Here is a 23,647-nt window from a genome sequence, read left to right on the forward strand (position 1 = left end):
TAATATCGGTATTCCAATGCAAGGAATCACATTGCTGTCAACGGTGTGGGCCCACTCAGTAGCAAAAGGGGGGCTGCCAGCGTCTATAGCACCCCTATGTCTACATGTTTCATGCATCAAACAAGCACTTCATCTGGACATTGTGCTATTGTAATCACCGTCTTTAAATAAGGCCTATCAGCCAATCATAATCTCAATTTCACTTTAGATTATATATATATCGCCATCTGGTGGGGACAACATAGAACTACAGTCAATCACACTAAGAAAGACAGGTAAAGGTTCCCAATTGGCCGTAAGAACAATATAGGCCAAAAACTAGTACTCAGAATTCTTCCATTCAGATATTCTCTAACATTTTATTGAGGCGATCACCCAGTCAACAGAGGACAACCAAAATTTATATATACTTTCACTATGGAGCAAATCACCCACAGAGGAGTTTATTTACTAATAGCATAGCAGAGGCTAGGGGGACTCATGCAGGAGAGGAGGAGCAGAGACTGCCCGTGAGGAACTCCAGAAGTGTAGGTAAGGAACCTTTCTTTGCAATACATTGTGCAGTGCAGGTGTGTATAACATGTTTATTATTTAAAAAAATATATCTGTTTGTTTCATGGCATTTGATTTTTTTGTATGTTTCATATTCAATGTAACCATCTCATTGTGGATTTAATCTGTTGGACTGAATCTTAATAAAACCTTTTGTAAAATAAAATATAAAAAAATATCCTAATACAACCGCTTTAAATTTTTCTTCTCTCAATTTTTAAGTATTTTGGGTATTTTCCCCAGGCGTTCTAGGATTTCAGTGTCTGGCATGGTTGGTCCTATAAGGATCCACTGTGTCATAATACCTGTTTTAAGCAAGAGAGCCAAGGAGTGAATTGAATATTATATTTCACATAAATTGGGCAAATAGTTTTATATGGTTCACAAATGAATGCACTGCTTGGCATTTCTGTGATGTGCTTTTCAAACCAAAGCTATGGCTTGCTTTAACAGAATATGACTTGTAGTTTGAAAATGTATTGCCTAAAGCCTTTCTTGAATAGAACAGCTCAACTGTAGCCAAAAATTTTCAATGTCTTGGGATATAGGGGTAGTGTGTGATGCTCTTTTTTTTTTATTGTTGTCCCTGTCCCCAGTGGAGAGATTTCACACAGTTTTACTCTGTGACAGGGTCAAAGGTACAGGTAGGAATGGGAAGTTTTTCCTATGGGGGTGGTGAAAGGTTAGAAGATCTGTGAGGTTAAAATTGCCGCATCCCTGTTCCAAATATACATGTTGGTGTTGTGACAGAAGGACTGGTGGCTGTAACAATGTCTATGTGGTAAACGACACTGGGAGAGCCAGTTCTGCAGAAAAAATGGGGGTTACCAGGCCAAGACAGGGTAGCCCAATGGGATGAGTCTGATTAGAGATAGGTGGTTATTGTGGTATGTGGAACCACACATGTCTGTGCATTGGGGTGCTTTTAAAAATGTTGGCACCACTTACTGTAGTAAGTGCATTGCTGTAACACAAATTAAAACTTGCCTTACCACAACCCAAAGATCTTAAATTGGTCCTGAAAAATACCCTTTTATAATCATTTTTGTGTGTTTAGCCATTATGTTAGTGTTTCTTTTCATTCTTTAATACACTTGGGGTGCTTCTGGGGTCTGTACATGTTCCCAATAATCCATTATCTTAACCTCTTGCTAACCACATGGAGCATATATGTGGCAGCAAGAAAGGTGGGCTTGAATGGCCAGCTGCTGCACATATGTGAGCGTGCTCACAGCGGTCTCCCAGCACACTATTCGAGTTGTCATCGATGGCTCTCAGTCAAGACTTCTAAACAGGAGCCAGTGGAACAGGCTTTTCATGTGACCACTGTGAGAACCAATCAACGAGGTCAGCTTGGTCCAAGCAAGCTATGTTAAAGTGACAGAAAAACTAGCCATGCACACAGGTTGGGCAGAAGGGTGCGGGCAAGACAACCCACGAAACTAATTTTGGCTGGTTCATGAGGAACCGGCTGAAATTAGCTGAGTGTCTGGCCGGCTTCAAATTCTCATCTGCCATTTAAAGTGTTGAAAACACTACTTTATTCTCTGAACTTATTGTATATATTGGTGAAATTACTCTATATTATATATGCTTTCATGTCTGTCTCTCTTACTCATTTACTTTCTCCTCATGATCCTTAACCACTTCAGCTCCGGAAGGCGTTACTCCCTACCTGACCAGGCCATTTTTTGCGATACAGCACTCTGTTGCTTTAACTGACAATTGCGCAGCCGTGGTTCGCTGTACCCAAATAAAATTGATGTCCTCCCCCCCCCCAAATAGAGCTTTCTTTTGGTAGTATTTGATCACCTCTGCGGTTTTCTATTATTTGCGCTATAAACAAAAAAGACTGTAAATTTTGAAAAAAAAAAAACAATATTTTTTTACTTTCTACTATAAAACACATTCAATAAATTTAAAAAAATTAAATAAAAAATATTTCTTCATAAATTTAGGCGATTTTTACATTTTTTTAAAATTGTTTTTACTAGTAATGGTGGGGATTAGTGGTTTTTAGAGGGACTGCGACATCGTGGCAGACAAATCTGACACTAAGTGACACTTTTTGGGGACCAGTGACACCGATACAGTGATCAGTGCTAAAAAAATGCACTGTCACTATATAAATTACACTGGCAGGGAGGGGGTTAACATCAGGGGCAATCAAAGTAACCCTAGGAGTGTGCTCCTAGGAAGTGCTTTCTAACTGTGGGGGGAATGCAGTGACTGGAGGAAAACGAAGATCCCTGTTTCTGCTTAGCAGAAACACAAGATCTAATCCATTTCCTCCCTCACAGAGCGGCGGTATGCCTTGTTTACGTAAGCAGCCTGCCGCTCTGCCTTTCCTCTGAATGATTGCGGGTGGCTGGCGGGCAACTCAGCCGCCGAACCCACTGTGTCCAATCACAGCGGGAGTGAGTTGCACTATGATAGGTGGGCGCGCCCCGGACCTTCTACATGAAATCGTGTACAGGTACATGATTTCGCGCAGCCGGGCTGCCCTGCCGTAGTATACATGCGGTGGGCGGTCTGGAAGCAGTTAATGACTCATATTGATCTCTTTCCCTACATCCTTTTTATATAACCAGAATTAAATCACTGATCTGAATTCATGCTGACTAAATACTCCGGGCAACACAATAGTACATTATAGTCAGTTATAATAAGTAAAGAAGGCTCACAATGACACACTATAAAGAATCTGTTTGACAATTAGAGCGCTAACAATATATCCTGAGTACCTGTAGCTATAACTTACCACTTGTTTAGTGTAAATGCTAGAGATACTCAGGAAAGGGACAAAAATAAATATTTGACACGAAAGACACTGGGCTAATTCACTTTCCAACAGTTTTTTATGACCTATTTCACCTACGTGAGTCTTCCTCCCTCCTCAGTCCATGGCCCTCTTCCTGCCTCATATCACTAACTATCCAAGTTTAAAGTGATATTAAAGTGTTGTTTATAAAAATAAAAAAAAACAGCCCTGATCCGAGATCACCTTCTCTGTAGCCAGCACTTGGGTCCCACGCCGCCATCTTCTTCTGGGATGTCATTGGGATGCACAGGCACACCTCCTGATGATGGGCCGCTAGGCCCGCCCCTCCTGCTTTGGTGAATGGATCCTCCTGTTGCCTCCTGGGAGATCTATGTCATATATCTCGAGAGGCACCAGGGACGCTGGCCTCATTCACCATGATGAATGATAGAGGAGGGGTAGGGAAGAAATGGATGCTGACAAAAAGTTACATAAACAAAAAGGAGACCCCCCCCCCCTCCCAATAACTGCAGCATAGGGGGTAGGTTGGAAAGGAGGTCATTTGTTAGGAAGGGTGAAGTTCTGCTTTAAAGAAGGAGGTTCACCCTGAAAGCTTGTCCCAAAAATGTGGATGTTCGTGCAAATCAAAACAAGGATCACAGAGAGTACTCAATTGTTTTTGTTTCAGGTGTAAGCAAACCTGTTCAATCAATAATCTTTAACAACTAATGTGATATTTTATTTTCTGTCTCCTGAAGGATTCCTGTTGCAATTCTCCTTAAAATGTTCTCATATTTAGATCCTATATCTCTGATGTCTGCTGGCTGTGTCAGTAAGCAATTCTACGAACTTTCCAATGACAAGTAAGTATAATTTTAAGACATCTTGTGCTTCGTGTGCATTTATATACAGTATATCGGAAAAGTTTATTTTTGTGAAAAGTGTTTTAATGAACAATAACTTCTTCTAGACTTACAAGTAATATTATGCAGTAGACTAGATAATATCTAGTAGGAAATGGACCTAAATTATTTACAGTTACGAAGATATTCATGTCATTCATAAAATCTTTTGAATACCTATGTCTCAGATTAATGGGAGATTTCCGGATGGAAACAGAAGGCCTACCAGAACTTTAGGGATCTAAACAACACCTTCAAAGGGACTTATGTCAAAGATAGACTAGTAATCTGACATTATGTTGAAGGCCTACTGGTGTCTTTGCCTGGGTCTGATGACATTATGGGTCCTCTTCTCTCTCTTCTGCCTTCAACAGTGGATGGATCCTAAGTGCTTCAAAGAGTGACGCTACATAATGATCTGACGCCACTCTCTGCAGGCTTTCCCTTGTTTGTCCAGGGTAGGGGCAGAGCCTTGATGCATTGAGCTCACAGGGAGTGGGATGAAAGACACTTGACATCTTGGAAGAGGAGCAGTGCTGGGTGATTCTGTGAGAGACCAAGTTGGAGTTAATATACTATTTGAAGCTGCTTTTATTTTTTAAATACTGTTGGAGATAAAAGTTTGGCTCTAAAAGTATTTATTTGAGATAGTGAATGCAGCAGTTTTAAAGGATGCAATAAAAATAATTATTGTAAAAGTAATAAAAGAAGCAAATGTTTGTGTTTTTTGTTGTTTTGAAAGATGGAAAAGAAAAATACAGGGGTATAACACAACTACAATCTAGAGGAAAGATGGAAAGCTATGACTGGGAATTGAAGTGTGGTTATTTGTGTGATCATTGCTTTGTATATGTTAATTAGGGCAACAGTTGGAGTCATAATAGTCAGGTGGGTCTTACAGTCTGTAAAAAGGCTTTTCTTGGTTTCAGTTTTCTTGAAAAAGACAGATAACACTGTGGAAAGCGCAATAACCTATAGCGACCAACAATGTGGTGTTTTTATTCTGACTACCTAAACCAATCATAGTTTAAAGTGGTTCCAAACTTGAAGGTTTTTTAATTTAATGCCGAGAATGCATTAAGGTAAAAACCTATTAACTACTTGTCTCTCCCCACCCCTAAACACTTACCTGTCTCTTTTCACTATCCAACGCTGTCCCCAGCTACAGAACCACTCTTCTCTCTTCCTGGATTAACATGATACACTAAGATCAGTAGGAGACTGCTGCTGTCAGTCAAATCCTGTGAGGAGGGAACAGAGGGTGTGGCCAGCCTGTACTGTGTGTGTCTATAGACCCACAGCCCAGCTTTAGAGCGCCTGGAGGAATAAGGTGTGGAAAGCGTCTCAGGACTCCAGAAGAGTAGGTAAGGGGCTGCACTGTGCAATATCATTGCACAGAGCAGGTAAGTTTACCCTCTTTTTTTATTTTAAATTGCCTTTAGAATCTGACTGGATGCTGAAGGTTACTGTATATGTCAACATATCATTGCTCTTTGCAGTCTGTTATTGCATAAGCTAAAAATGTCTCTAGTTGGTTCCCCACCCCACTCTAACTAATTTCAGACATTTAAAAAAAAAAACCCTAACAAAATCCCCCTTTCTGGATCATACAATACAGGACACAAGCATATTTGGTTGTATGTTGCTAATTTCAGAATACTGAACCCTGGCAAACAGAACTATAAGGAACCCCATATAACTTCTCCCATTGACAAATTAACTTGTTTTTTTTTTTTACTAATGTCCTTAGGTCATGGATGCTCTTCCTTCTTTTCTTTTTTTCCCCTTTTACAAATTAAAAAAAAAACATTTCTCTTATATTCACAGACTGATAGTCTTCTCTTTAGACCATTGAGTTGTTATGCCACCTTCAGGAGAAGACTAGGCATTATATGTTAACATTTGATAATAAAACTAGAACTTTCTAGTTCCGCCCAAGGGGCGGTCCCTTGGGTAACAACCCCTCAGCATGCTACTGCAGCCTCAGTTTTTATTTTGCATAGTGAAGGAGAAGGACCTAGGAACCCTGACGGGCCCATCGGTCCGTCTTTTTTTTTTTCTGCAGAAGCTTGGCTTTCTGCGCAAGATAATAGATCCTGTGATCTGCTATCAACAGCCGGCTGGGTGACAGGCTGGATACCCTTATCCTTGTAGTCTCCCCAGCCTTGTCACCGAGCATGTGCAGACCAGAGCTTCGCTCTCGATTGGCCACGACGAAACCTCCAGAGGTGGTCAGTGAGCTTTTATGCTCCGGGGTGCACATATGACCGGGCTACTGATGTCTGTGTCACAGTGTGCCGAGGCCAGCAGCCACCCTGTACTGATCAGAGAGTGGGTCTGTAGTGGATTGTCTCCCAGCTCTTCAGGACTTGTAAGTACAGCTCTCCCTGCCTCGGTGGGGCTGAGCATTCCCTGGGAGGTCGATTCGGAGGTCCCTCACCTCCCTCTCTTCTCTCCCTGTCCCTATCTTCCCTTCCCCCCTCCCTGTGGGGGATGCTGCATGTGGCTGCTGAGCAGTGTGTGCGAGTCCTGTTTCTCATGTCCCTGGAGGTGCCTGTGAGGCTGTGTTTGTGTCCCTTGCAGCGCTGATCGCCGCCATTTGTTCAGCTCTGTCCCTCATGGTTTCAGCATCAGCAGCTATCTTAGGTGTGGGCAAGGGAAAGCATGCTCTCCTGTGCTTCGGCAGCCATTTTCCCTGTGACTTTGCAGAGTGGTTTCAGCGTCATTAGCAGCAGCTTCCACTGACACAGAGCGGATCCCTCTGCACCTGGGAGCCAACAGAGACTACAGGCACTACCTGCTGCATAGCGCAGAACCCTTCAGGGTGGTGAGTCCTGCGGGAAAGAGCCCCTCAGCCAGCAGCAGTAAGTCCGGGTCCGTGTGCGACAAATCGCTTGTTGGAGCACTTATCACAGCTGTGTGTGATACCCTGAAGATTCAGGAGCCAGCAGATTCCTCTGATGATGTAGCGGTCCCTTTTGGGTCCCGTAAGCCAGCCATTCACCTAAGGTGTTCCAGTATCTGACTTATTTTGACAAGTCCTTTTACAGAGAATGGGGTCGACCGCAATGGACCTTTCGGTCCCCAAATACATGGCAGTGCATTGCCCCTTTTGAGGAGAGCCTTCTCAAAAAGTGGTCGGCTCCTCCGGTCATGGACCCCCGGTATCCAGGTTAAACAAAGTAACCATGATCCCGGTAGAGGGGGCTCCTGCATTTAAGGATCCCACGGACAGGAAGGCCGAGGCAGTGGCTCGTTCCTTGTTTACAGTTGTGGGGTCAACCATGCGACCAGTACTGGCACCCGCACTTGTGTCGCAGACACTAACTGAGTGGGCAAAACTGTTGCATCATGAATGGGAGAACAGCAGGCTTCTCCTGTCTGCGTGGAGCTAGCAGGCCAACTAGTGCATGGCCTTAAGTACGTTTGTGACGCGGCCCTGGATACCCTCCCCCTGTTATCCAGGGATTCAGTGTCAGCAGTGGTGCTGAAGTGCCTGATTTGGTTGAAATGCTGGTCTGCTGACCAGGCATCCAAAAAAGCCCTGCCTGATCTCCCTTCCTTGGCAACCGGCTCTTTGGATGACATTATTAAGAATGCCACAGGTAGTAAGAGTACTCTACTCCCACAGGCCAGGAAGGCTAAGGAGCCATGCCGTAGGCAAGGGCCCTCTTGGTCCGCCCGGAACTTTGGCTAAACGTCCCCAGCCCGACAGGACGACCATGGAAGGGCAGAAACGTCCCTGGAACCGCAAGCTTAACAAGCCTGCGAACAAAAGTGCTACCGCATGATTCGGGTGGGGTTGCCTTTGGGAGTTTGCAGCCCGGTGGTCCTCTCGACTGTCCGACCAATGGGTCCGTGATCTGATTTCCTCTGGCTACAAGATAGAGTTCCTCTCTTGGCCGCAAAACAGATTCTTCCCCTCCAGCATACCCGTTCTGCCGGCTCGCCGGGAGGCCCTCTTAGGAGCAGTAGGGGACCTGCTCAATTGTGGGGTGATTGTACCTGTTCCAGAATCTGAATTTTTGCAAGGGTTCTACTCAAACCTGTTTGTAGTTCCCAAGAAGGAAACGGGTATGTCCAATCTTGCATCTAAAAGCCCTCAATCACTTTGTGAAAGTTCAGAGGTTCAAAATGGAATCAGTTTGCTCAGTAGTCGCTGCACTCCATCAAGGGGACTCCCTGGCGTCCTTGGACATCCAGGATGCGTACCTGCACATACCCATATGCCTCCGGCATCAAAAGCTTCTGCGATTGCAGTCGGGGAAGCCCACTACCAGTTTGTGGCTCTCCCTTTTGGTTTAGTATCCGCCCAGAGTCTTTACCAAGGTATTGGCTCCTGTGTTGGTGTTGCTACAGCAATGTGGGATCGCGATTGTAGGTTACCTAGACAATCTCCTCCTGAGAGCTTCTTCCACCTCAGAGTTAGAAGAGGATGTGGCGATCACCATGCAGACCCTGCAAGAATTTGGGTGGCTGTTGAACCTAAAAAAATCGGTGATGGTACCGACTCAGCGTTTGGAGTACCTAGGCATGCTGCTGGACTCCAGGGAAGCGAGAGTGTTTCTCCCTTCAGACAAGCTGCAGACTCTCAGAGCCGCGGTAAAACTGCTGATGAACCGCAAGTGGTCGTTGCTGCGCTTATGCATGCGAGTCCTGAGACTCGTGGTCACCTCTTGGGGCAGTACCATATGCCCAGTTCCACACCAGAGTCCTACAGAAGGAGATCTTGACAAAGTGGGACAGATCTCCGTTGTTCCTGGATCGAGAGATCCAGGTGAGCCAGTTAGTCAGGGGTTCTCTGATCTGGTGGCTGAGATCCCCGGTGCTTCAGTCTGGGAAGACGTTCCTACCTCTGAAATGGATGGTAATCGCAACGGATGCCAGCCTATTCGGCTGGGGTGGAGTGATGGGAGTTCAGTTGACTCAGGGCCTCTGGTCGGTGGAGGAATCCAAGTTGCTGATCATTCTACTCGAACTGAGAGCGATCAGGCTATGCCTCTCCACTTGGTCGATGAGACTGCAAGGGCATCCGATCAGGATCCGGTCAGACAATGCCACTGATGTAGCATATGTCAATCACCAAGGAGGAACAAGAAGCTCGGCCGCCGCACGGGAGGTCTCTTAAATACTTTGGTGGGCAGAGCGACATGTACCGGCCCTGTCGATCATTTACATCCCGAGTGTGGAGAACTGGCAGGCGGACTATCTAAGTCGTTGGATGCTGGACCCAGGAGAATAGGCGTTTCATCCGGAGGTGTTCAGGCTACTGTGCCTGTGGTGGGGCACACCAGATGTGGATCTTCTGGCCTCCCGTCTCAATCGGAAGGTGCCGAGATTCGTGTCTAGGATGAGATCAGTGGGCAGACGCGTCAGACTCGCTGGTGGCTCCGTGGGATCAATACCAGCTGACCTACACCTTTACTCCCATGAAACTGTTACCCTGTCTGCTTGGCAGAGTGGAAGCCGAGGGGATCCCAGTAATACTGGTTGCCCCAGATTGGCCTCAGCGTCCTTGGTACGTAGACCTAGTGCGCCTGGTGGCAGACGCTCCCTGGCGACTGCCGTTGCGAGGGGGCCTTCTGTCTCAAGGTCCGATTCTCCATTCTGCTTTACCATCGCTGGCTTTAATGGCATGGCTATTGAGGAAACAGGGTCTGTTGGACTCGGGGATCCCAACTATGAGAGCATGGAAGTCTTCTTCTCGGAAGATATATCTTCGTACCTGGAAGGCCTGCATCTCCATGTGTGAGGACAAAGGATGGGATCCGTGATCCTTTTCTATATCCAGGATCCTGCTGTTTCTTCAGCAAGGGGTGGACCAGAAATTGGCGTTAAGCACCATTAAAGGACAAATATCAGCTTTGGCTGTCCTTTTTCAGTGACCCCTGGTGTCTCGCTCTATAGTACTATTGCTCAAGGGGTGCGTCCACCGTTACCCCCGTGGGATCTGAACCTGGTATTATCGGCGCTTCAGAAACTGCCATTTGAAAATATCAGAGAGTTTCCCCTGTTGACTTTTTCCCAGAAAGTGGTCTTTCTAGTGGCCATTACATCGGCCAGGAGGGTTTTGGAACTGGCGGCCTTGTCCTGCAAGTCGCCCTATCTGGTTATTCACAAGGATAAGGTGGTGTTGCGTCCACAACCGTCTTTCCCTCCGAAGGTAGTATCTGCGTTTCACATCAATGAGGACATTGTGTTACCATCTTTGTCCTAAGCCGACACATCCTAAAGAGGTGGCCTTTCATGCACTGGATGTGGTTTCGGGCTCAGAAGGTGTATTTGTCTGCCACGGTTCCCTTCCGGAAGTCAGACTCACTGTTTGTTTCGGTAACTGGTCCACAGAAAGGCATGGCGGTCTCGTCGGCCACCATTTCCAGGTGGAACAGACAGATTGTAGTACAAGCCTACGCCTTGAACAGGCAGGTGCCCCCTTTCCGGTCACGGCCCGCTCCACGGGGGCAATCGGAACATTTTGGACCTTCCGACATCAAGTGCCTGTCGCTCAAGTGTGTAAAGTGGCGACCTGGTCGTCTGTCCACATGTTTACCAAGTTCTACAAGGTAGATGTGAGTGCATCGGGTGATGCCTGTTTTGGCTGCAAAGTTTTTCAGGTTGCAATTGCATATGCAATTTTTTCCTTTTTTTCCCGTTTTTTTGGGGTAAAAATGCAGTACCTTTAAGTTAATGCACTGTTGCATTCATTGCCGCAGTTTTTGGTGTGGTTTGAGTGTAGTGCTTCTCTGTTAAGGAGCACCCTGTTTTTTTTTTATTTTTTTTTTTTATTTTTTTTTTTTTTTGCAGTGGTTTTTCCACACACTGTAGTTTGTTTTTTTGGTGGGTAAAGTTTGTACTAGCTCCCACATGCCATGGTGTATGAAGTTTTATGCTGTTTTCCCTTCCCACCCCTCGTTTTGGCACTGCTTGGGGATGTCCCAATGGTCTAAAGAGAAGAAGCTGTGTCAGTTGGCGAATATAAGAGAAAATAGGATTTTTTGTACTCACTGTAAAATCCTTTTCTCTGTAATTCACCGACTGACACAGCACCCGCCCCTCATATTTTTCTTTACGTTATACTGCTTGTTGACGTACTGAGGCTGCGGTAGCATACTGAGGGGTTGTTACCTTGGGTGGAACTAGAAAGTTCTAGTTTTATTATCACATGTTAACATGTAATGCCTAGTCTGAAGGTGGCATAACAACCCAATGGTCTAAAGAGAAGAAACTGTGTCAGTCGGTGAATTACAGAGAAAAGGATTTTACGATGAGTACAAAAAATCCTATTTTTTTGTATCAGCTTGGCTTGAGTACCTAGACCCCACCAGAATGATGGAAGACACTGGATCCTGCTTTTTTTTTTTTTTTTTTTTTTTTTTTTTTTTTTTTTTTCCTACTTTAGGTGCTCCTCCTTAGCACGTGCAAGGAGTTAATCACAGGGTGCTATATAGGTCCAGGGCAGTGATGATCTGTGCAAGTGTGACCCATTCCCTGAAATATACTCTTCTCAAACAACAGCGTCACACGTTCCACCTTAAAAACCAGGGCTGTGTGCTTTCACAGACTAGTGAGTAATGGACAGTGAAGGCATTTATTTTCCTTATGCTTTTCCTTCCTCATCAATACTGGTAGTTGCTTCCCATTCCTCCTGTTTGAGCAGGGAGGAAGTTTCCATCTCTATAGAGGATTTTATGTAAACGTTAACCACCATTTAAAAAAACCCTAGGGGCTACAAAAGGCTTCCTTTAAAGTGGTTGTTAACCCAAATATTGATACTATCCTCTCTGCTATAATAAATACTGTGCCCCACTGTATGTGTTTTCTAAAAAATCCACCGGCCAATACATCATTTTACAGTGCCAATCAGCGCTCCTGTGACCAGCCATGTCTCTCCTCTCCAGGAAAGGAGGAGATGGCCGGTCACATGACCGCCGTTCGGTGCTAAAAAATAAGGTATTTACCGGCGGATTCTTTTTAGAAAACACATATAGTGCGGTACAGCATTTATAATAACAGTGGATTGTAGCAACAGCTTCAAATTATGATACTAGCAGAAAGGGGGTAGGGGGGGCGGCCCTGGTACGAGCTGACAGGCGGGGGTGGGGGGGGGGGACACAGGAGCACAGAGGAGAGCAGGGCTGCGGATGACAGAGGCACGTAAACTATCCACTGTGTCGGGGCTCAGCAGCCATGATATACTGTGGTCCGTTTACAGAGGGGAGGGTATAGCCAGGCAGGATCAGCCAGGTATTTCAGGGGATGCAAGGGGCCAAATTACACAGCAGAAGCACTGAGCTGTGTAACATGCTTCAAGGGAACAGGATCCAATTTTTATTTATTTTGTCATATCCTGTCTAAAAATGGGAAGAGTGCTTTCTTTCTGATCGAGAATAGTCTTTTCATGAAGAGGCCATTTCGGCCATTATCTCTCCAAAATTCAGAGAAGCCATTTCTGTATTTGGTAGATGAGGCTCGCTCCTGTTTAAAACGGTAGCCTCCATATTTCACCTGACCAAAAGTTACCAAAGGTTACCAAGAAGGGCATTAAGCTGCTCAAGACCATTCCTATGTACTCTGCCATAGAGTAAACCTTTATGAAGATGTTGCATTGGCATATGCTAAGTAAAAGTGCATGTACATTTGTTCTGTGTGAATGGTGAAACCCCCCGAATGTTAATAGACAATATCAGCTGCTGTTTGAAGGTAAATCATTCTAAACAGAAATGTTTTTATTTTTTTTAGAAATTCCTGTGATATTTCGGTCTATCTAGTTGCCAAATGCGGTATTTTTTATACGTTCGAGGAGAGCAGGAGAGGGGTTAGGTTTTGTCTGGAAAAGGGCTTTAAATGGCTTGTTATATTTCATCCGATAAAGGAGTGGTGGGACCACTTATAGCAACTGGAGTTTATATTTTAGCTGCATAAAATATTTTAATTGTATTAAAATACATTATTTTTAATACAAATTACAGTTTTATTCTGCTGTGGTTTTATGGGTCAGTAAAATTTGTTTAACATATAGTACATTACTTAATACTGTCTTTTTTTTTTTTTTTTTTTTTAAGTTACATAAAATAAATAAATCTTATATATTCAAAGACTTACTGAGCTTAGGAAAAATAGAAATAAGATTGAAAAATTAAAAAGCTGGCAGCACTAAAAGTCTGTGATGCCAAAACTCACAAAGTGTATATATAAGTTAAAAAGTGCAGCACTTGAGCATTTGCTTTTTTGGACATAATTTCAGGCATTTGTTTTGAGCGTATTCACGTGTATGTATGCGCATTCACGCGCATAATTGATTTCTAAGGCATCATATGTGTGTATTTGCCTGCATTTGCATGTATCGGCAAAAAATACTGACTGGGAACACAGATTTATCTAGCAATTTTTTTACTTAAGAATATGCAGCGCTTGTTTACACGCTTGTGTGTACAAAAACATTGTAAACAATGGGCTCCCTTTTTGATCAGTAGAACAAAAAAAATGTTGTACTGAGCTTTTTCAAGCTGCAATTTGCAAGATATTACATATATATTACAGTGGACTGTCATTTTTGATGTTTTGGTTTATTCATTTGCACATTTTTTTTTTTTTTTATGGTATTCACTGAATGTATTACAGCGCTACACTTGTGTGTACATAAAATAATCAGTTGTGAACTAATTTAATTGTTTGTTTTTTCAGTGTTTTGTGGTATAAAATTTACAGTTTACATATGAAAAAAAATCTGCGTTGGAAATCTATAAATTCGGCTGGGAAAAGATTAAATTTCACTACAATTGCGGACAAAGAGCCTGGATATTGGAAGAAGACCTATATCAGTGAATTAATAACTGGAACAGAGAAAAGAATGAATCAGATTTTGAAATGTGCAAAAAAGTACAATGCATTTGGTGCCCCAGCTAATATGGAAAAGGCCGTAAAGTAAGTGTAAAAGATTTTGAAGAACACTCCACTGACATCTTTTACACAGGGATAAAATGACATTTGGCAAGTTGGTAATAATAATTTAACTTTGAGCCCCTGTTTTTTCAAAACATCAAAGTCCTGCCCTGATCACTTGAATCTCCCTTTACAGTCTTCCGTGTGCCATACTGTAAATCGGATCTTTTCAAACAGGTTAGCCAGGTTCACGTTTCTTCAGGGGTGCCTGGGCCAAATGCCTATAAATTTGCCCCAAAATTATTTAACCAGCGGGTAGGTAAAGCCTGCCTTTAAGTTACACAAAGCCACACATTTTAATTTCATCATTAAAACCTTCTAGCCACCAGCGTCCTAACATCTAGTGACATGATTGTTTGCCCCTCCCTTGCCCCTCTGTCAGCACTGGAGTCAAATTAGCTGAGTAAGGGAAAAAAACTGAAGCTGAAGTGAAATATTGGAATTCTAGCCAATACCAGTGTGCAAGGGTTTGCTTTGGAAGAATGCATCAATCTATAAATATAAACTTGGGTGCCCTAAGTGTCTAGATGTTGCTACATTTTGTAAAAAGGGGCAAGATTTTGTATAACGTTTTAAGAATGCTTTGACTGATAAACAGTTGAAAATTTGCTGTATGTGACACTTAGAACCATATGAGGATCTTACAAAAACAAGGCCTTATTCCTTTCGCTACACAAAACTTTGAGGTACAAAAAACAAGATCCTTCAGACATTTTTCTTAGGCCCCTTTCACATGAGGTGGATTCCGTTCTGATCAACAGCGATGATCCCCTGCTGACAGGAGCAGAGCACATCTGTGTCTACTCAGTTTTTGCAGAGGGAACATGCGTGACTACCTCCAATTCTTTCCACCCAAAATGAAATGACGAAGTCCCCGTCCATTTTTTTTTTTTTTTTAGCAGACTTGATCGTATGTGGAGGTCCATAGGGATGAATGGCTCTTCCAATTAGGTCAGCTTAAAAAAAATCAGGCGGACTTAATCGGAAAGCCTGTATGAGAGGGGCTTTAAAGTGCTTCCTGACATCCAGGACAGAAAAAATACATTAAGTCAAACCAACCAAAGTTTTAGCTTTACATACATTTTACCCCTTCGGCACAGAATTTGTGTATTACCGTGTTTGTATACCTTTACATATACCCAGCGAAGTGACAAGCCTCAAATGATACACAGAGCTGAAACAAATCCTCCTACATAAATTGTATTTGTTTATCTGCAGCCGTCTGTCCTGTACCTTATACAACATACAGATGAAAAGATTATTCTTAGTAGCAGAAAGCAAGGGGCGGGGATCTGATGGCACACATACACACACACACACACTCTGCAGAGTGTAGAGCACAGAGATCTATTTAATCTAAGAGCCAATGGGAGGAAAGTGACGCCCCCTCCCTCTTCACAGGTTCAGAGAAACATAGAGCTCAAGGTATCTGCTTTGTGCTGGAGGTGGGGGTAGGCATCTCCCTAGTTGGCATGAGCCCGGTGTTCGAGTCGAACATAAGCTCGACTCGAACATCGGGTGTTCGATTCTTAGCCGAATAGCAAGCAATTTGGGGTGTTCGCGGCAAAGTCGCAAGCCACAGAACACCTTTTAAAAGTCTATGGGACAAATCAAAAGTGCTAATTTTAAACGCTTATATGCATGGTATTGTCATAAAGTGTTTGGGGACCTGGGTTCTGCCCCAGGGGACATATATCAATGCAAAAAAAAGTTTTAAAAACAGAAGTTTTTTCGGGGAGCAGTGATTTTAATAATGCTTAAAGTGAAACAATAAAAGTGAAATATTGCTTTAAATTTCGTACCTGGGGTGTGTCTATAGTATGCCTGTAAAGTGGCACATGTTTCCCGTGTTTAGAACAGCCCGAGAGCAAAATTACATTTCTAAAGGAAAAAAGTAATTTAAAAGTACTCGCGGCTATAATGAATTGTCGGTCCCGGAAATGCACATAAAAGTCATTGAAAAAAACATGGGATTCCCCCACAGTCAATTACCAGACCCTTCGGGTTTGGTATGAATATTAAGGGGAACCCCAAACCAAAATCTTTTTAAAATTGCGTGAGGGTCCCCCCAAATTCCATACCTGGCCCTTCAGGTCTGGTATGGATTTTAAGGGAAACCCTGTGTCAAAAAAAATAAAAGGCGTGGGGGTCACCCCAAAAATCCATACCAGACCCTTATGCAAGCACGCAACCTAGCAGGCCACAGGAAAAGAGGGGGGGGACGAGAGAGCACCCCCCTCCTAAACCGTATCAGGCCACATGCCCTCAACATGAGGAGGGAGCATTGGGATACCCCCCAAAACACCTCATCCCCACAGCCCTTGCCCGGTGGTTGTGGAGGTCTGCAGGCGGGGGGCTTATCGGAATCTGGAAGCCGGCTTTAACAAGGGGGGACCCCCAGATCCCTGCCTCCCCCCTGTGTGAAATGGTAATTGGGTACAAATGTACCCCTACCATTTCATAATAAAAGTGTGAAAATGGTAAAAAAAAACACAAGATATGGCTTGGGACAAGTCCTTTACTAAAAAATTAAAAAATAAGTGTCCCACGAAGTGCATTCATCTTTTTCTTCTTCTCTGGCTCCGACCGACTGAGCAAGAAAAAAAGCCGCTCGACCCGCCTCCATGGGAGGCAAACGCCGTATGACGCGTCTTCGCTTTGACAGGTCTTTTATAACGGAGGGCGGAGCCACACAATGACATCGCCGGGGGACCCGCCCCCTCTGACGCGCGGGGACATCCCTATGGCCGCCCCGTAGCATTAGAGGGGGCGAGGCCACCCGGTTACGTAAACGGTTGGCCCTTTCCCCTCTGAGGCTACGGGAAAGCCATAGGGATGTCCCCGTGTGTCAGGGTGGCAGGTCATATGTATTGCCGGCACTAATAATTCATTATTTTTTTTCATTTGAAAGTATATGCAAATCCAATCGCCTCAATATGAAATCTTTCCCTGCATGTGTTCTCACTGTAAGTCCACTCTAGAGCTCACCTCATGCGTTGCTATCTAATTGCAGTTTTGTTTAAATCTGCCAACAAGGGTTTAAAGTTCACCTTTGGGAACATGTTACATGTTCCACCCATTTTGTGGGTGGAACACGTAACACGTTCCCACTGCTGCAGCCACTCCCCAATGCCTTCTCTCTTTATGATAGCAGAATGGGGAGCAATTCCCCATACCTGGTGTAAATTTTTAAAAACAGCGGGCCATGTGAGTTTTCTGTGTATGAATGAACTACAAATTCTGACATCCTTTGCAGCTATCAGCTTGTAGTTTTCAGTGAACTACCATGTCGCTGTTGAGCGCTGTGGTAGTTCATTGAGTCTTGCTGTCAGTGTGAAGTTATAATGTAAGGTCAGATAGCTCAAACTGACAGTCTGCAGAAGAACTGCATGGCATCAGCGATCTGCTGATTGCTGGTGCAGTGCTTTCCAGACTCCTAAAAAAAAAAAAAAAAAAAAAAAAAAAAATAGTAAATGGACATTTTTTTTTTACCTGGAAAAAAAGTGCATTTATTTTTTTAAAGTGAACTTATCCTTTTAATACAAGAGCCTGCCTGATCAGATACCAATTGATTCATTAGTTTAGGTCGCCATATTACATAGTTTTGGTTAATCTAAAATTAATTGTGCAAAGATTGTATTCTCGGATTGTAACATGTATGATGAGCCTTGTATACAAATCAAATTTCTGGCATCCCTTGCAACTTGAGCTCATTTTTGTTGCGATTACCTACGTTTTGCACTATTTTAAAGGAAGCAGACATCGTAGCTTTCTCGTTACGACCCTGAGTTTCCAACAAATGATTATAAAGAAGGTTGACTCATTCAGAAATCAGTTAGAGAAAGGACATGGTCAGAGTATGGAATGTATTTGTAGAAAAGTTGAATAAAATCTGTGTACTGTATATGGTGTTATGTACAACAATTGTGTGTAGAACACTTCCAGGTTGTCACATTGCAAAGAAGCAACATTTTAGTTTTTTTTCACAACTTTTGAAAATGATTGATTTTCTTGTCTATGAAAATTAAATATGTTGTATCAATTGTCAAATAGAAGTAAGGTTTTCATTTGACTGAGATTTGGCATGAAGTTCTTGCTGCCATCAAAGTCTTTTTTCATCTGTTTGCAGAATGTCTGGATTGATTTGGGCCCTTACTTTCAAAGATATTAATGGGAAAGAGACAATAATTGAGCAGTCTGATATTACTTTTCGAGATACATCCCTTACTATATATTGGAATAATTATACTTGGCCTAGCTTTCAAACTCTGATCACACTTCAGCTCCATGGAGTTACACAGATTCAGACTGATTGTTTGCGTACTTCTAAAAATGGGTATGTATTTTTTTCAGTTTGTCCTGTAACTGTTGTAAGTTCACACCGAAAAATGTATGTGTTATTATGTCTTTTTCAGCACGTTTTTATTATCAGATCTATGCTAACAAAATTAACCCCTTGCCGACCCGCTCATGCCAATATATACATCAGCAGAAGGGCACGTTGCCCTTTAAGACATGGCATTGTGGGTGCGCGCCCGCCGCAAGCAGCACGAGTGTGATCACGGGTCCCAAGGACTCCCGGGGATACCCGCGATCGTGCCACGGAGAGGAAGAATAAAAAGTGCTGACGTAAACAAGCATTTACCCATTCTTCCTAGTGACAGGACACTGATCACAGCTCCCTGTGATCAGGAGCAGTGATCAGTGTTGTGCCACGCGTAGCCAACCCCCCCCCACAGTTAGAATCACCCCCTAGGACACACGTAACCCCTGCAGCGCCCACTAGTGGTTAACCCCTACACTGCCAGTCACATTTACACAGTAATCAATGCATTTTTAATTGCACCAATCTCTATGAATGTGAATGGTCCCAAAATAGCGCCAAAAGTGTCCGATCTGTCCACCATAATGTCACAGTCACAATAAAAATTTCAGATTGCCGCCATTACTAGTAAAAAAAAAAATTATCAATAAAAATGCCATAAAATTATCCCCTATTTTGTAGACGCTATACTTTTTGCTCAAACCAATTAATAAATGCTTATTGTGATTGATTGATATATATATATATATATATATATATATATATCAATCAATCAATGTATGTATGTATGTGTGTGTATATATATATATATATATATATATATATATATATATAATATATATATTTTTTTAACGAAAAATATGTAGAAGAATACGTATCGGCCTAAACTGAGGGAACACATTTTTTTTTTTTTTATATGTATTTTTTGGGGATATTTATTAAAGCAAAAAGTTAAAAATATTGAGTTTTTCTATAAATTTGTTGTTTTTTTTTTGTTTATAGCGCAAAAAATAAAAACGCAGAGGTGATCAAATACCACCAAAAGAAATCTCTATTTGTTGGGGAAAAAAGGATGTCAATTTTGTTTGGGAGCCATGTCGCATGGCCGCGCAATTATCAGTTAAAGCGACACAGTGCCTAATCGCAAAAAAACGCTTTGGTCTTTGGCCAGCCAAATGGTCCGAGTCTGAAGTGGTTAAGGAAATAACATTATGCCAGACTTTAAGCCTTTTTCTTTTGCTTGCTTGGACTGAGGGAATTGTATAGTTTCTTATTACTTGATCCTTTTTTTATTCTAAAGGAATTTGTCTTTTTTTTTTTATTTGCTTGTTCCGTTTTGTTGTGAACTGATCGTATCTAAAGTCTTTTGTATTGTATTTTGTATTAGATAGAGCAGTGGTTCTCAATAGTGGGGCACCGAAATTTTGACCGCTCAAACATATCGTCCGAAAGAAAAAAAGTGTCAATAATGAAGCTGAAAAAGGGGCGGGACTGTCCCGCCGGGTGCCAAACGTGTATTGTCCCCGTGCACCCCTGTCAGTCTCCCCTCCCTCCTGCTGTTCTCACGAGTGTCATGAGATGCAGCCTCCGCAGTGCCTAGTAGCGCGATCTCACAATGTGTGTCAGAGATCTGAATCGCCATGCGGCCACTGTAAGGAGGTCCCACCTCCTAGACCACCTCTTGTGATAGATGGCACACTGATCCAATGCTAGGAATTATTGTGCCATGTGTCATAGGAGGCGGGACATCGTTGCAGCGGCTGCACGGCGATTCAGATCCGGCTCTGACACACAGTGTGACATCGCATTACCAGGCACTGCTAGACTGTACATGATGGGCACTGGCAGGCTGCATGTCATGGGCACTGATGGGCTGTACATGATGATGGGCACTGGCTTGCTGCATTTCATGGGCACTGATGGGCTGTACATGATGGGCACTGGCGGGCTGTATGTTATGGGCACAGGTGAGCTGCATGTCATGGGCACAGGCACTGGTGAGGCTGCATGAGAGGCACAGGCAGGCTGCTGCATCTGACTGGTAGGCTGCATCTGACTGGTAGGCTGCATCTGACTGGTAGGCTGCATCTGACAGGCACTGGTGAAGCTGCATTGATCTCTTGTATTGTGTCTGCAGTCTGACCGTCTCCTGGATCATGTCTGCTAGAGGTGCACCAAATGGAAATTTTGCTAATACTATTAGCAGTGTGTTTAAATTTAAGTAGGAGATTGCAGTCATGATACAAGAGATGGTTAGAGACTGAGTAGATGCAGACTGCATTTTTCTTGACCTTTCTTGCACTAAAGGTGCCAATAATGGCCAATAATAAATTCATATTAATTTAAATTGATGATATTAATTAAAAAGTCGAATATAATATTGTATTGTATATAAAAATATAAATATTTTTTAAAAACTGTCATTTTCGTTAATGGTTTTGGTTTTCGGCACCAAATTTCCATTCGGTGCACCCCTAGTTCTCAATCTTACTAGTGCCATGACTTGATACATTTTCCCAAGTTGTGGGGACCCCTAACAGTAAAATTTATTTTCGTAGTGTGGGTTGTCAGCACCCAAGGCAAGACAAATAATTTGCGCCTCTAACCCACTGACATTTAGCTCTCCCCGAGTCCCTTCCACTTATACAGTATTGAAACCCCTTATGGTACATTTTAAAATGTACCACTCTTTCCCGTTCCTTTTTTCTCTTATCTCTCTCTATACTAATTTTTTTTTTTCCCCATACCTCTCTCTAGCCATCTTTTTTGTTCTTTCTCTTATTCTTTCTGTCCCTTATTCTTTGTTCCTCCCCCTCTTTTCCTCTCCCTTCCATGTATTCTCTATTTTTATTCTCTTACTCCTTGGTGGGGGGAATGGGATGAGTGGCAGTGCTGGGGAAGTTCTGATCGGCCAACGGATCTGAGAACTGTAGTGGGGATTTTAATGGCCACTATAATCACAGGTAGTGTTACTGTGTTGCCGACTTTGTGGCGTCTCGTAGCAGTGACACTTATGCCAAAATCAGGAGATATGGTCTTCTCCAGCCCCTCCCACTTCACATTCCTCACCAGTCAGCTGACCTCTAGTCCCTGCCCTCCAGCCATGCCATGAACTGAATGGACAGCTGCGAAGAGGCTGAGTGGGTCGCCATGGGCTCCAGGAACAGCCCAGCTGGGCAGACACAGGCTCCAGAGATAGCCCTACTGGGCAGTTGCAAAAAGGATGGGAGAGTGGTGCGCCCTTCAGGAACAGCCCAGGATTTGGTGACCCCTGGCAAATCATCATTCGACTACTGAGGTGGTCCCAACCCCCAGGTTGAGAACCACTGAGATAGAGCTTAAAAATGTTTAACCCTTTAACTGCTAGATCCATTTTTTTTCTGCAAAAAACATGTTAGCAGTGGAAGTTTTTTTTTAATTGACACAGTAATTGGGCTACTGTATATTTTCACTGAAAAATGCACTCAAATGTATTTTAGTGCACACACTATACAGTCAGGACTCTGACTTATTTTGGGTTTGTTAGGTTTCTTATAAGCCCAGGGACGTAGTTTACTCTCCCTCTGGGCATTGTTCTCCAGTAGATCGAGGAGACACAGACTTTTGACTTTTGACTATTTATTTCACCCTTGCCAATCACCGTAGGGGTTATTCCAGTGATATAGGCTGGGGAAGGAAATAACAATTTGGGAAGACCTTCTAGAAATGTTTTTCCCTACTGGGCTTTGACTGGAGAGGATGTTGGATTATGGTATTCTTGTCCTTCCCTCTGAGGCTTTTCCTGGATAGGATGTTTGTGTAAAGTCTAGTCTTGGCCTCCCAGACCTGCTTTGCAAGAGAGTGGGTGAGTCTGGAGGCGCTTACCTCCCAGACTTGATGCCCGGGAGGGTATAGCTGCTGGAAGGTCCAGTTCAGGCTTCTCGAACCCCTTGCCTGGGGAAAGAAAGCTGAGATAAGTCTGGCTTAGTCAATTGCTAGTAGTGCTAAGAGCAGTGTCTCTCAACTCCAGTCCTCAAGGTGCCCCAACAGGTCATGTTTTCAGGATTTCCCTCAGATGAAATGGCTGTGGTAATTACTAAGGCAGTGAAACTGATCAAATCACCTGTGCAAAATAATGTAACTTCTAAAAACATGACCTGTTGGGGCGCCTTGAGGACTGGAGTTGAGGAACACTGGCTTGGGGGTCCACAATTAGCCTGTGAGAAGGGTTGAAGATAGTTAAAGGTAGCTGTCTATCTGGCCTATTTAATGTGGAAGTCTGTCAATCGTCGTCGGTGGGTATTTGGGTGCAGCTTAAAGTGGTTCTAAAGTCAGAAGGTTTTTTTATCTTAATGCATTCTATGCATTAGGATAAAAAAACTGTATGCAGCAGCCCCCCCTAATAATTACCTGAGCCCCATCTCGATACAGCGATGTTGCACGAGAGTCTCGGCTGTCCAGGAATTTCTCCCCTCATTGGCTGAGGCAGCAGCTGGGCGCCATTGGTTCCCGCTGTTGTCAAAGTCAGTGAGCCAATGAAGTGAGAGAGGAGACGCACAGAGCAGCGGCTTGGCTTGGGTGCCCCCATAGCAAGCTGCTTGCTGTGTGGGCATTCATCAGAAGGGAGGGGCCATGAGTGCTGGCGAGGGACCCGATATGATAGAATCCACTGTCACTGTGTGTTTTGGAGGTGGCTGTGAACTGGCCTCCTACCCAGCAGAGAATGAGAGACTTGGGAACAAAATGACATTGGGATGAAGTCTCTATATAAGTTGCATCTCTTCTCCCCAGCTGCCCCCTCTTGTTATTGTGTTTGACCACTACAATACAGAGCGCTTTCACCCCTTTCCTTCCCAGGCTAATTTTCAGCGCTCTAGCACTTTCAATAAGAATTGCACGGTCATGCAACACTGTACCCAAATGAAACACAAATAGCGCTTTCTTTTGGTGGTATTTATTTACAAATCTTACATTTATTTACAAATTTTGAAAAAAATATTTTCTACTTGCTGTTTTAAAATAAATACAATACAATTTAATTTTGTCATAAATTTAAGCTGCTACATGTCTTTGGTAAAAAAAAAAAAAATCCCATTAAGTGTATAATTGTTTTGTGTGATCGTGGACATATGTACGCAATGATCACTAACGTGTGCATATGATCATTGGGACATATGATTTTAGTGT

The 23,647-nt window shown here is 43.3% G+C and overlaps 1 protein-coding gene across 1 annotated transcript in view; it reads left to right on the forward strand.

Moving 5' to 3' along the window:
* Positions 1–23,647, forward strand: part of FBXO15 (F-box protein 15) — a 256,162-nt gene that overhangs the window by 83,878 nt on the left and 148,637 nt on the right. The window contains exons 4-6 of the mRNA XM_077492374.1: positions 4,072–4,176; positions 13,900–14,139; positions 18,287–18,493. Of these exons, the coding sequence (XP_077348500.1) occupies positions 4,072–4,176; positions 13,900–14,139; positions 18,287–18,493 (552 nt within the window). The remainder of the gene's footprint in view (positions 1–4,071; positions 4,177–13,899; positions 14,140–18,286; positions 18,494–23,647) is intronic.

The sequence above is a fragment of the Lithobates pipiens genome, unplaced genomic scaffold (assembly GCF_037356315.1).
Source record: "Lithobates pipiens isolate NorthernLeopardFrog02 unplaced genomic scaffold, aLitPip1_a1.2 Scaffold_19, whole genome shotgun sequence".
Taxonomy (NCBI): Eukaryota; Metazoa; Chordata; class Amphibia; order Anura; family Ranidae; genus Lithobates; species Lithobates pipiens.